Raw genomic sequence first — 13382 nt, 5'->3', positions numbered from 1 at the left:
GCGTTGTCATTAACTCTGAGTAATCTCAGTCCTTATTATGACATATGCCATACATTGAGCCCACTTCTTTACATTACATCCCAAAAAAATGAAACCATGTCTTTCCTCTTAGCTATCCTCATGTCTGAAACTTGGTGAGGGAATTGGGGAAAAGGAAAAGGAGCATTTGTTTGTTGTTGGTTTGATTTTTTCTTTTCTGAACCTAAAGAAATAACAAGACAAAATACAAACTTTTACAGAAGTGTTATTCTGATATGGATATTATTAGACTAGTAACAAGCAGTCTTTGAGACTCAGTTTTTGGTACTTTTGGTTGTAAAGCTTTCAATTATTTATGTAAAGAACCACAGAACAATACCACTCAAAGTTTTGTTCTTAGATTGCCCAATATCTTCCAAGACTCACAGGCTTTTAGTTTCTGGCCCATCTTAAACTGAACACTTATCTGCTTAAGGTGGACAATTTACATGCTTAAGCAGGACATTTTTAAGGTATCCCAACACAAATGAAAGATGACGAAGTTAGGTCAGGTAGTAACTGCCACCTATATTATATTTTGATAAATAAAAAATACATCCACTGCAAGGGCTTTGAAACTGCTTTCTGCAAGTGAAACAAGGCTGTCCCAATATATGTGTTGAACCATATTTCTCTAATTGCATTTTTACCATATGTGGTACATGCAGGCAAAATGGATCCTTAATTTCAGTAAAGTTGACAATATTAAGAAATAAAAACACATATAGCCTTGAAATAAGAGTGGCCTCAAGTTAAAAAAATACAGAAAATTAAATAAGATGTAAATAGGGATAATTAAAATAAAATTTAAATATAAAGCTATACTTCTATAACTTGTATGAGTATTACTGAAGTTTAATATAGTCTATATTGTGAAGGATCAATTTATTTCCATAGTTATTCCATATCCAATGAGAAATAGTTTTATTTTACTACTATCATGTTTTGCTTCTAAGAAAATTGTCATTATTAGGATTAATTACAACTTTAATTACTTGCATTCCTTTCCAGTCAGCTTTTAAAAAGACGGGAAGTATCTGTACCTTTGAAAATTGAACAGCTTTCTGAGGAATTAGATGCATGGAGAGCTTGCACACAATCAAACAAGTAGGTGGAAAAATATAAAATTACCATGAGTGAGACTAGTAGTAATTAACTGTTTAGTTGTAAATTTATTCCTTTTGTAAAGTCTGAATGCAACTGTTTTGCAGATCTTAACTTCTCACACAAATTAGGAAGTCAAGTTGAAAACCAAATTTCTGTTATGTTCCTAGGCCTACGGATGAGTTGCCATGCACCCCGCCCTCTGAATCACAGAGAGCGCTGTATTCGGTACTTGTCTCGCGAATTCAGGGGGAGCCTCTGAAAGGAATGGTTGGGCCAGACTGTGTCACTGGATCAAATCTTCCCAGTCATTCAGATGTTCATACCTCTTGTTTGACAGGGCTAAAGATCCAGGTATGGTTTCAGAGAGCTGAAGTGTTCTTTCTTGCTGATAGCACTTTGTGAGGTTGCCATAAATCAAAGGTCCCTCCCACCATTTGGCTGGAAAAAGGTTTACCCTTTTATCATAGGAGCAGAGTAAAAAGTGACAGGCAGTGAGATCTGCTATATAAGAAAGGCTGTATAAAGAATTCTCCAATCAAGTAGTTGTCCTTTCCCAAATCCAAAACATTTTTATTTACACATGAAAGATTTCCTTTGCCAAATGTTGTGTCTAAAGTGCATGTATCTTATTGGCTAATCCCTCACTGCCGGGAAATAAAAGCCAGGAAATTATTTGTCTTCAACCACATATCGATATTTTTCTGGTTTTGGTTTTTATCACTATGGAAATGCATACTGTAAAACTTGGAATACATGACTAATTAAATCCAGACATTAGAAGACTAAATATTCAAATATATTTATTTATCACTCACATTGAGTTTTATGATGTTATTAGTCCTTATAACACCTCTTTAGCATATCTTGTTATTTTATTAAAGAGAAAATGGAATGATCCTGAAAACACTACTCCTGACTCCAGACAATGCCTCAGTACGAATTTACTTTCCTAGGGGATGCCAAATCTGTTTCCTTTGTCCAGTGTAAGATGTCAGCCCAAAGAGTAACAAAGTGGTTTAGGGACTAAGAGGGATGGATAGTTTTCTGAAAACAATTCGTTTACAAAATGCTAGTGGGATTTTTGAGGTAAAAAAAATTCTCAGCTGCTCACCATCAATCTAAAAAAACTTGCTCTCAACACTTCCAGATTAGACCAGTGGTCTCTTTTTATGGCTATACTCTCAACACTTGCCAATAGCCATGTAAAGCTGCCAATGTTATAGTCCATTCAACAAGAATAGCAGATATGGTGTCACCAGCTTCTCATCTACAGGATCCATATTTCTGGATTAGCATACATTAGGAGTCATGGCTTTGGGCATGCAGATCAGGTCAACAACCAAAATCAGTTAGTACTAAAGCAGGGCAGCCTACTTGTATGGGTTTACAAATTTTATGTAGCAAATTTGGAGAGCATTACTCTTTAAGAAAGCACTTAAATTGAACTGCAGCTTTGAGAGCACATTTTGTCAAATTATTAAATTAGCAAATAACTCTTCTTCCATCACATGAATGAGTACTTTGTCCTTTTCATAGTGAATAGTTCAAATTATTCTGTAGACTGCATGTAGACCCTGTTTTCAAACAATTCAGGGAGACATTATATCAAGGGGATTTTTGTGGATAGGAAAAAGCACAGATCAGCAGAAATAATAATCATGTCCATGATGAAATATGGACAGTATTCTGAAGAAAAATGCTTGCTACCTCAGTTTCTAATTCAAGCTAAATTTAACTCTGGAATAATTGACAAGCATATATAAAATAACGATAAAACACATCAAACTAAAAATTTAAATATTATGAAAGGTTGCATCGACAGATTTGGGAATGTAAGTGCCCTCAATTCGTAATGTATAGCTGTTATCAGTGTTTTAAGTGAGTGGGGAAAAATTTCTGTAGGAACATAGTGGATAGGTCTAAACAAGGCTTTTATGTTCTGAGATAAAATGTGCTTTTTGTTGTGGCCGTTACACAATCCATGTATTATTTCATATTCTCTCTCTTCCCAAACATTTTTGCTTTACAGGGTCCTGTGTTCTTCCTTGAAGATGGAAAATCTGCTATTTCACTGAATGATGCTTTGATGTGGGCCAAAGTGAATCCTTTTTCACCATTAGGAACAGGAATACGACTTAACCCATTTTGATGGGGTTTTTCCTCTGTACTTTATAGTGCTTAAAATAATACTCTGGGAGTTAATGCTGATTTAACCTTGATTGTCAAAGGACAGAGAGGTGGTAGTTGATTCCTCCTGCAGGTCAATTACTTGAACTTTGAAAATTTTAAAATGAGAACAAAAAGATTTCTATACAAATGTTTGTTGAGAATCCAAAGAAAAAAGTTATTTGATAATCCAAAGAAAAAGTCCTAATTTCATATATAGCCATGTCATTTTTTTTTTAGTAAGAATATTGTCGTCAGACAATTATTTTTGTCAACTCTGTGTGAATAGATGCTTTGTAAAGTAAGAAACTATCTACATATTACCAAAATATTGATAATAAACTGTGAAAAACATAAACACTCTTCCCAATATATAATCATAGAATTACTTTATTGACAGTAATTCCAAACTTTTTTTAGAATGACTGGAATATTTTGGCTGTTTCACACTATCCCCCTTTTTAATTTGAACTAATTTATACACACAGGGTTCTATAGCAAAAGTAAAATTTAAAGAGTAGGTGTTTTTTTTCATCCAATTGTTATTGTGCTTTAATAGCAGTACAAATAGAAGGTCACTTTTTTTTAGATTATCTATTTATATTTATTTATTTAGATTATCTAGATTAAAAAATTGTATTTTCTAATAGGATCATATTTGGCAACATTCTCCATTTTACTTTCACTGGAGGCTAAAACTCTTTATAAATTTTCTTGGTTTTTTTAAAAAAGGCTTTGTATAGAACAAGCAGCATATTTATTGAAGTTATTTAACTATGCTATGTACATTTGAAAAGCTTGTTTTCTCTTTACATTTTGTATTAGTTATAAACACGCATATAATATGACAGACCAGAAGTAAGTACTTGTGCATTTATATTTTTATTTACTACATCTGTGCTCAAATGGAAAAGCAGTTACGGCAATAGAATACTAAAAATATTTTAAGCTGTGTATAGTATGGAATTTAGTTTTAAGGCAAATATTATACTCATTATTCTTATTAATAATTCTTATAATCAGAATTGCTCACTTTTAAAAAGGATGCCTTGGTTGCAATACTTTTCATTAGCTTAATTGATGGTACATAAACAGAAATCTATTTTATCTGGTTTTTTTTGCTGCTACTTTAAAATACATTTTGAAATTTATTTAAATTCCTGACAGTTACATGGAATATAAAGAGGAATCAATTAAAAATTGGCTGAATTATGTCTAAAGCAACTGTTGTAAAACTGGAAATAGTATTGGGTTTCTATTTAGTAGATCCTATCAAAAAAGTCTCAATTTAGAGGTAAGCCTAGCCCTTACTTAACTATAGAAATAACTATGCCACCATACTGAAAAGCTGGGATGGAGATTAGAAATAAAAGAAAATCCTGCGTTGGTTTTTTTCCCCTCCCTCTTTAAAATAGTAAAATTTCCCTCTGGCAATGCTCTAGAGTATTACTACAGGGTTTCTGGTGTAAGAATATATTGGGTGGAGGAAACACAGCTATTTTGTACCCTAAAACCCCTATTTTTGTACATACTTGGGTGCTGGAACAGAATCTTTTACTTGCTGCAAGTATTTGAAAATATTTTTCCTTTGTTTATTTCATGGACCTTGGAGAAGAAGAATTCAGTTTCACAAGTTAAAATTCATTGTTTTTGAAAGAATTTTCCATCAGTCAGTATCTGATCTTGCTTCTGTCAAATGAAAGACTATCTGTCCTTTAGCACATAAATCTTACAACCTGGTATGTAAAAGTTCTTGATTCAGAGGTGGAGAGCAAACATAAGAACTGAACATGCAGCCCCATGACTGAGGATTGGGATCTGAAGTATTGACTCAACTGCCAATCTACTATATTTAAAATCTTTTGTTGTATCATAAGGATTTTATTAATATTTCACAGTTAAAATATATTGTATATTTAGAATAACTGCATCAATGTGTTACACATAAATTATGCCTTAACATAGAATCTTGGGCAAATCTACTCCCTCTAAATTACAGAGTGAGGGATAAGAATTCTTTCCTTACTAAAATACAAAACTTAAGTCAAAGGGCATTTTTTATATTGGGGATCCATCAGGTAACAGTCATTGTGAATAACATGAGGTTGCATTTTCCTTCAAGTTGTTTGTACAGTGGCGAGTGAGGGCAATATGCAGAAAAGGTTGTAATTGTGTCTGCTGTTACAGCTGTGGTTGCAACTGTCAACTGGTTCATTAATTTCAAAAATAATTTCAGATTGTTTGCTAATGTGTAGCTTCATTGTCTAGTATAGCAAGTCAAATACAGATATCTCCCCCTTAATATTAAAGAATACTTTGTCTTCAAAAGACTGTGTGACTCCTCTGTAAAAGCCGTATTTCCATTTAAATGAAAAAACATACAAAGCTACACAGCTAGTGCTTTACAAGTACTATTAAATCTCTGTTATGTTCAACATCCCTGCAAACCCAAATCCATTGTTTGGAAATAGTCTGTCCAACAGTACTGACATGTTTATAAGCTTCAGAGACAGCTTCTCTGGCAGCTGCAGTCTGAGACAGATTTGGCACTTTAAAGCCACGTTGTGGGCTGGAATGATGCCCTGTCTGTTCCACCCTGCGCAGGGCTCCCACCAGGCTGGGCCGGTGATGCTGCCCTGGCCATGGCCAGAGCTGAGCGGCCCTGCAGCCCCAGGACAGGCCCAGGAGAAGCACAAGGAGAACCTTGTACTCCACGTGCTTTCTCACCTGCCAGTGCAGTGCCTCCTATGGGTCTCTGGAATACTTTCAGCAAGCCTACAGGAATTCATTGTTTGGATTTCATTCCAGAATTGACATATCACATTCCTTTTTTTTTTTCCTATCTTTTTCTCTGAAAATGCCTTAGAACACTTTTTAACAGGTGTAACAGTTCATTTAATAAGAGATTTATTGTAATAGGGCACTTAAACAGTGCTCTGACCTGGGTCACTGTTTGCTTCAGATCCTGGTTCCTAATATTTTAATACATAACATTTGTTTCGTTCTAAGAATTCAACGCATCAAAGCCACATTGAATAGAGTCCTGACAGCATGAGAACAGCAATAAACCTGTCCTTTTGGCTAAACAAGGGATCATTTTTGGAAGGAATTTTACCAAGCATTAACACCAGGTATTTCATTACCCTGTGTTTTTGGTATGTGGCAGTAGCATGCTCTGATCTGCTAGAGACCTGTCCCAGTGCATAGTCCTGCCAGGCCAATCACATCCATTCCCTCATTTGTTTGTCCCTGTCACATAGTAAAAGAAGCAATGCCCCATCCAGCTTGGCTCAGCTTGCCAAAATGAACTCAATTTTCACACAATTATCTATTAGCAAAATATGGAAGTTTATGTTGAAAAGTGCCTCTTTCCTGAGATCAAAGTAATGGTATTACCACATGCCAGTTTCTTCTGGCTAGTCTCCTATTCTGTATAATTACACAAAAAAATAGTACCAAATACCTGTAAACTGCAAAGATGGTCCTGTTTGTTCTTTGGATGGTGGCAGGGATCAGGGAGAATGGTGGGAATAGATACTGCAAATGCCACAAGAGCATGACCACACCTATTTGCAATGAGATGGCCTGGACTCTGGTGTGACTCTCAGCAAAACTTTTAACTTTATCTAGTTGTGTTCTGAACAGGTGTTTTGCAGAATAGCCATATTTGCTCCAATCTGATAGAGGTGTATAAAACATGAGAGCTTTTCCTGCCACTTTGTCTGAATCAAACCTGAAAAGCGATGTGCACACCTGAAGGTGATGTTCTAAATGAGCTCATTGTGGAGAAGTTTAACAGTGCTATGGTTGGCTTGGCACTTCAAAGTTGACTTGTTTGTCAGAGTAACAGACAGTAATGGTGTTAGACCTAAAACCACAAATTGCTACCTTCTGGATGAAAATAAAAATCACTACACTCACCCCAGTACAGACTCAGGATATGATGGACTCCTAAGCAGCTCCTTATATTTGCATTTGACTTTCTAAGGACTCCAGAAAAGCCCCCTAACTAGAGCTTTTGCAGCAAACAGAAGCAAACTAAGCTCATTTAACAGTGTCATGACAGCTACATTTTTTATTAGGAGCATATTATTTAGCAACTGAGTAAGCATTCCTCTTTGTGAAAGCTTCCTCTATAGTTAGTTCCTCACTTATCATCTTTCCAGTAGAAACATAAATACTGAAAGGAGTCACTAAAAAGGAATGGAAGAGGGTGAATCACCAAGGCCAAATGGCAAGTTTTCAGGTGTCCCCTGCTTCAGTTTGCAGGAACTGAGTATCAGTCACTGAGAAAGTAATGTGTTCTCAAAGGAACAGCAAATGAGAAGAGGGAAAGGAGGAGTGCTGCATTTTAATCTATTCAGATCACAATCACCAAAAATTCAAGGGCGTAAGCAAAGCCTCAGGGTTTTCTATATCTCTTGGGAGTGTCACCATTCTATCTCTGGCTAGAGTTGAACAATACCTTTTCATAGAAATGCTTGCTGGAGTATTCTGGGAATTTGCAATAGGATTTTTGGAGCTGGATATATGTTTACAGGTAGTAAGAGAAGGAATGTCCTTTCAAGAACTTTACCCATCTTGATACAGAAAACTGACATTTTTGAAACCTTGTATTCACCTCCTGAACTCGAGCTTGAAGATTCAGTATCCCCATCTCCACTATATGCCTTCAGAAACCTCACAGACACGAAATATTAAAATATGCCTTTCTCTGAGGCAAGTTATTTAATATGCCCATTAAATGCTTGGGATACAGTACTGTTATGAAAAGATAAGGGAAGTGCCCATAAAATTCTGTTTTATAAGAGGATACCAAAAGTATCTCCGTATTAAGGCTTTTGAGAAATAAGTTGCTAATTTGTACCAGTTAACAGAATTCTGTAAAAAACTGAGGTTCTGTTCACATCAGTTTAATTACAATCCACAGCACAGGCAGTGAGGAAGAGTAAAGGAAGTTTCTCACTGTGATTAATGAATTGTCTATATAAAGAAAAAGAAAAAGAATTGATGTTTAATTGTTTTATTTTTATCAATGCATTTAGTGCACCCATCACCAAGTATTTTTAGGTACACGAACAACAGAAATTTGAAAATACATAAAATATTGACTCCAAATGGACAAACTTAACAAATAATTATGAAGAAACTCTTTGTGGTTGAGATGTGTCAAACAGATTTTAAAAACATAAACACAATTAAAGCTAACAGCGCTAAAGCTATAAAGGGTTAAGATAAAGTTCTACAGTCATGTCCCAGAGTATCAGCACACACATTCAATTCAGCTGGATTAGCACCTTGGCACTAGTTGCTGAATGGCTCCCAATTACTATTACATTACCAACACCAGGTGTCAAAGATACAATTTTTTTAAGCAATATGCAAAAGGCTTTTTTTTTCCGCCCAGCAGTTCTTTAGATAAAACGTACAATAAACAGAGAGAGAAAAAAATGTACTCGCTGTATTTAAGTTTCTAACAATTAATTACTATGTTATCTATACTGTAAGAAATTCTTAAGTATGGTTGGCAACTGGAGTTGTGGAACAAGATGCAGTCTAGCTCTTCCTATGTAATTTCGGATACATAGTCGGCAGAGCTGACAAAGAGAAGATGGTGTGGCTGCAAACAATAAAGAAAGGAGTTTAATTGTACAATTATAAAAGCCAGCACTTTGTTTTACAACAGCCTTGCACAATGGAATTTCTTAAAAAAAAAAAGTTCACATTTTGCAAATTTGACCTTTTTCTTCATTCTGTTTCCTTCATTGCCTTTCTGCCCTCAAAGATAAAGACTGGGGCTGCTTAAACCTTAAAAATAGTTAGGAAAATACTAAAGAAAGCAAGACAAGGTCAGGTGTTTTAAACTAAAAGCCAGTTCCCAGAAAATATCTGATGTCAATAACTTTAAAAACTGCAGACTTGCTGTTTTGGGATTTTTTATTCACAGCATATGTTAGATACCTGCTATAGCACTACCAGCTGCACTACCAATGCATCACTGCAACAATAAGCAGGCAAAATACCCCAAGATCCTGGACCATATTTAGTGGTCTTACTAATTAATCATAATGTCTTTATCACTCTGCCCCCCCCCCCTTCAAAATGCTACTTTCTTTGGACAAGAAACCTCTATCTGTTTCATGATATGTAATTTTTTTCCTTTGCTCTAACTTTTAAAAACACTACTAGTCTTGGTAAATTTGTGAAAACTTACAGTTTTTAGAGGGGTTTTGTTACTAGCATTCAGACTACAGGGTGGGTTTTTTTGAGGAAAACATGAATCAGTGTTACTTGTCAGTTCAGCTCTAAAGAAATGCCCATGGTTATTGAAATGGTTTCATTCTCTTGTGGCTTATTTTTACATTATACATAGTTCAGTCTGACACAAGTCCAGTTCCCTTTGCAATATTCACTCTCTCCAAAGCAGATAGACCTTTAAGAGGTTTGAGGAACTATAGACTCTTTAGTCTCCTGTTTCTCAGGTTTTTAAAATTTTGTCAAGAAAATTGAGAAAATTAAACTTTTTATGCTTTTTGCCCACAATCAAAATAATTTGCTTTATATGCACATAAAATATTATGAACAGCTGACCAAAATGAAATATATTTTTAAGCTGAAATTTAAATACTCTGTTTCTTTTTAACAAGGTCTGTAAAAACCAATAAAAACATAGCTTTAATGTCTACTTAAGTAAACACCCAATAAACATATGACGATACTTTTTCAGCTTGTGTAAATTCTGATGCTGCTTGGTCAATGGGCTCTGGCCTGAGGCTAAATATTGCAGAGTATGTTTATAGTTAGAAAGGAAATTACCTGAATGCTCATATATTCATTTCATACAGCACAGTGTTACCTTTGATAACATGGGTTGTTTGGACTATTAAGCTGGGGGTTTTTCTAGGTGGGTTTGGTTTTTTTAATAATACAAGTTGCAGTTTGAAATACAAACATCTCAAACTTACCTTCGTGGAAGAGCAGCAGTCTCTCCACTAAACTGCTTGGGGCAGCTAAATCAACAGGCCTCTCAAAATCTGAATTTTTGGCATTTATGTCTGCCCCAAATTCAAGGAGTAAGTTTACAATCTCTGTACTAGAATGCTGGGCAGCAGCATGGAGTGGAGTTTGCAAATGCTTTCCTTTCTGCACATTGGCACCTGGTGGCAGATGCACATGGAGAGACATAAGAAGAGATTAATTAAATTTGCCATGGAGTTAGAAAGATGAGGCAACAAACAAAAACCACCACTGGCCTGGAATGCCACAGTGCATGTAGCCACTTTATTATTATTTTATTGCATAAAACTATAACTAATCCCATCAATGTTTTTTATCCTAGGTTTTATTATATAAGTCCAACCACATAAGAAGGTATCAGGTACCAATCAGGTAACATGAGCATCATTGTTGCCTAATCATAAAAAAGCACCTTTTGTACACATTTAAGGAAATTTTTACTATATTAAAAAACATACTTTCCTTATTTAAGTCTTCAAAAAAAACTAAACTGAAGTATAATATTTTTGTGAGTACGCCAACTCAAGAAAGAATCTTGGATGCCTTATAATTTTTCACATGTTGAAGCTGGAAAAGGGTTTGAAATAGACTCCCATCCCATCCAACCTGTATTTATTAATCTACAAATTAGTTTTAATTTTAGTTAAGGTGAGATTCACAGTCAAGAAAGCTAATAGGGGAAAAAAAACCCAAACCATTAATTCTCTCAATCCATGAGTTCTAATTATTACACTTTTATATTAATAGGTAATTTTTAACATGTTTTAAATTAAAATGGACCAAATTAATTTGCAATAATGCATTCATATTCAAGAAAAAAAATCCATACATGAGTTAAACTATACTAGCTAGTATGGAAGGATCTCCGTTACGGAAGAATTCTCCCTTATGGAAGAATTTCCCTTCCCCAGAAGGGAAGCTGTTGATTCATCTAAAACCCAGCCTTCTTCAGAGTTCTTACTGACCTTTTGAGACCAAAAATTGCCTGCTGTACCAACTTTTCTCCCTGAATCAACACTTTTTGCATTTTAAATGTCCATTTGAGTAAAATAATAATGTCACAGGTCTAGAAATTGGATCTGAAATCTGAATAATTCATTGTTTTTAATATTAACAACTGGAGCATGCTTCTGCATTCTCTTGCTTATTTCATTGTCTGCCTTTCAACTTCTAATACATTCTCACAAACCGATAAAACATGAAAAAATTTAATTTACATAAGTTGTTACTTATATTTCAATTTACATACCCTTTTTTACTTCAGGGCACCAACAAATGCAGAATATGCCCTTCTGTTACTATTTTTTCTGAATGGTAGTATTTGAATCCCAAAATATGCTAATTATACTTTTGCTGTTCTTAAACATAAAAAATCATGACATAGGATAATTAATCATCCAAGGAGATGGACTCAATGAGAAACACTTTAACTGCTTGTTTAAGTTCTAAATATAGCACACAATCAACTAGAAAAACTATTCTGGTGCAATGATAGCAAGGCTGAATTATTCATATATACATTTTAATTCCTTGTTCTGTCGGATGCAAAAGCTCTGTATGTAAATACCTGAAACACAGCAAATTGTCTTTCAGCTATGCCAGTTGTGTCCCTGAGCTTGTGCTGAAACAGAGCCAGCCTTCAACAACTCTTAGCCACTGATTAAATAAATAATCTGAAATTTAGGATCAGATGCCTTTTACCCCTTCCCTCTGCAACTCAGCCTCTATGCCTCGTGCAAAGACCAATCAGAACTTCCTGAAGAATGAAAGCAAGGGAAACTTCATTGCTAAAGTAGTTTGACTGAAATCTCAATGATTACTACATGAAATTCCTCAAAGCTCATTTTTTACCCTTCTTTTTCCTACAGAAAATTAATATCTACAAATCTGCACGATGTGCTGAAAATTTTGAACATTCATTCTTACTGGTCTTGCTTCCTTTTTTCCTCTTAAGCTTACTGTGGCACCAAAAAAAAAAAAAAAGTAGTAAATTGTAAGAAAACATGATTCAGCATAAACTTGCAGTAGAACCCTGCAAGCAAGGGTTCCAGTTCAATTGGCTGAGCACAGATGACTTCAAAGGTGAGTACAATATGCTTATTTTGCAGACCAATGACGTTTTATTTAAATCATTACATACCTGCATATAGAAGCTTTCGAATGCAATGGATCTGCTGTGAAACACAAGCTACATACAGAGGTGTCCCTAAATGAGGAAGATCTTGGTCAACATCTATTCCCCAGGATATCAGTACCTCCAGACATTCACTGTGACCTGTCAGAACACAGCATGACAGTTTGCTTGACTTCAGTACGCTGTCTCAGGGACCAAACCACACACATTTCCTTACCCTCTTACTGAGACATTGCTCAGCTGCCCCGTGTTTATTGAGGAGCTAATTTCTTACCTCTGCTGGCTGCTTCATGTGTGGGTGATGGCAGACAGGACTCCCACTGAGCTTTGGCACCATACTGTAACAGCAGCTCAGCACATGCTGCACTGCCTCTTGAACAGGCATTAAATAAAGGTGTCACTCCATCAATTGTTGTAGCATTTACCTAGAATATATAAAATCTATTTACAAAAAGAATTAAAAGAAAGGTAGATTTTTAAACAGGAAATAGTTAGAAATTGCATAAAATACAAAAAATAAAGTACTAGTTAAAATGACAAGTTAACTGACCAGTCTCTGTGAAACTGTCTTCCTCTTACCATACTTCTCAGTTGGAATTAGTTTACTATTATTCTTGTTAAAGTATGCTGGATAAAAACACCTGGAATACTAAAGAGCATATATTGACATCTGGGCAGTAAATAATTTTCAGAAATCATTGCACTGAGCTTGTTTCAATGATACAGAAAATTTACACTTTGCATACTAATGGGATATAGAGATCTTCTCTCCACAGCTCTGGCAGGAATTGAGGATTATTTGCCATTTTCTTCTGTAGTTTTAGTCTCCAGGTTCAAATGATATTTCACAGTATGGAGACAAAGCTAATAGCATAGGCTCACTGCTTTAATACCAACCTCACTCTTCAACTGAGTATTTCCAGTGTGGGAGAGTAAGGAG

General features: G+C 35.2%; 2 protein-coding genes across 3 annotated transcripts in view; one reads left to right on the top strand and one right to left on the bottom strand.

Moving 5' to 3' along the window:
• WDR17 (WD repeat domain 17) overlaps positions 1–3274 on the top strand; it is a gene marked incomplete at its 3' end in the record, with an annotated part of 42223 nt that extends 38949 nt beyond the window's left edge. The window contains exons 28-30 of the mRNA XM_084204180.1: positions 1030–1125; positions 1293–1476; positions 3155–3274. Of these exons, the coding sequence (XP_084060306.1) occupies positions 1030–1125; positions 1293–1476; positions 3155–3274 (400 nt within the window). The remainder of the gene's footprint in view (positions 1–1029; positions 1126–1292; positions 1477–3154) is intronic.
• A 5024-nt stretch (positions 3275–8298) lies between these two features.
• Positions 8299–13382, bottom strand: part of ASB5 (ankyrin repeat and SOCS box containing 5) — a 28196-nt gene continuing 23112 nt past the window's right edge. For both annotated transcript variants that reach the window (XM_084204868.1, XM_084204869.1), the window contains exons 4-7: positions 12717–12867; positions 12449–12583; positions 10257–10448; positions 8299–8911 (exon numbers count right to left, since the gene is read on the bottom strand). In XM_084204868.1, coding sequence (XP_084060994.1) covers positions 8784–8911; positions 10257–10448; positions 12449–12583; positions 12717–12867 — 606 coding nt within the window. In that variant the 3' untranslated portion in view covers positions 8299–8783. The remainder of the gene's footprint in view (positions 8912–10256; positions 10449–12448; positions 12584–12716; positions 12868–13382) is intronic.

Source organism: Fringilla coelebs (assembly GCF_963513975.1).
Source record: "Fringilla coelebs genome assembly, chromosome: 4".
NCBI lineage: Eukaryota > Metazoa > Chordata > Aves > Passeriformes > Fringillidae > Fringilla > Fringilla coelebs.
The sequence above is the reverse complement of the archived record's forward strand: the minus strand, read 5'-3'. Positions and strand labels throughout refer to the sequence as shown.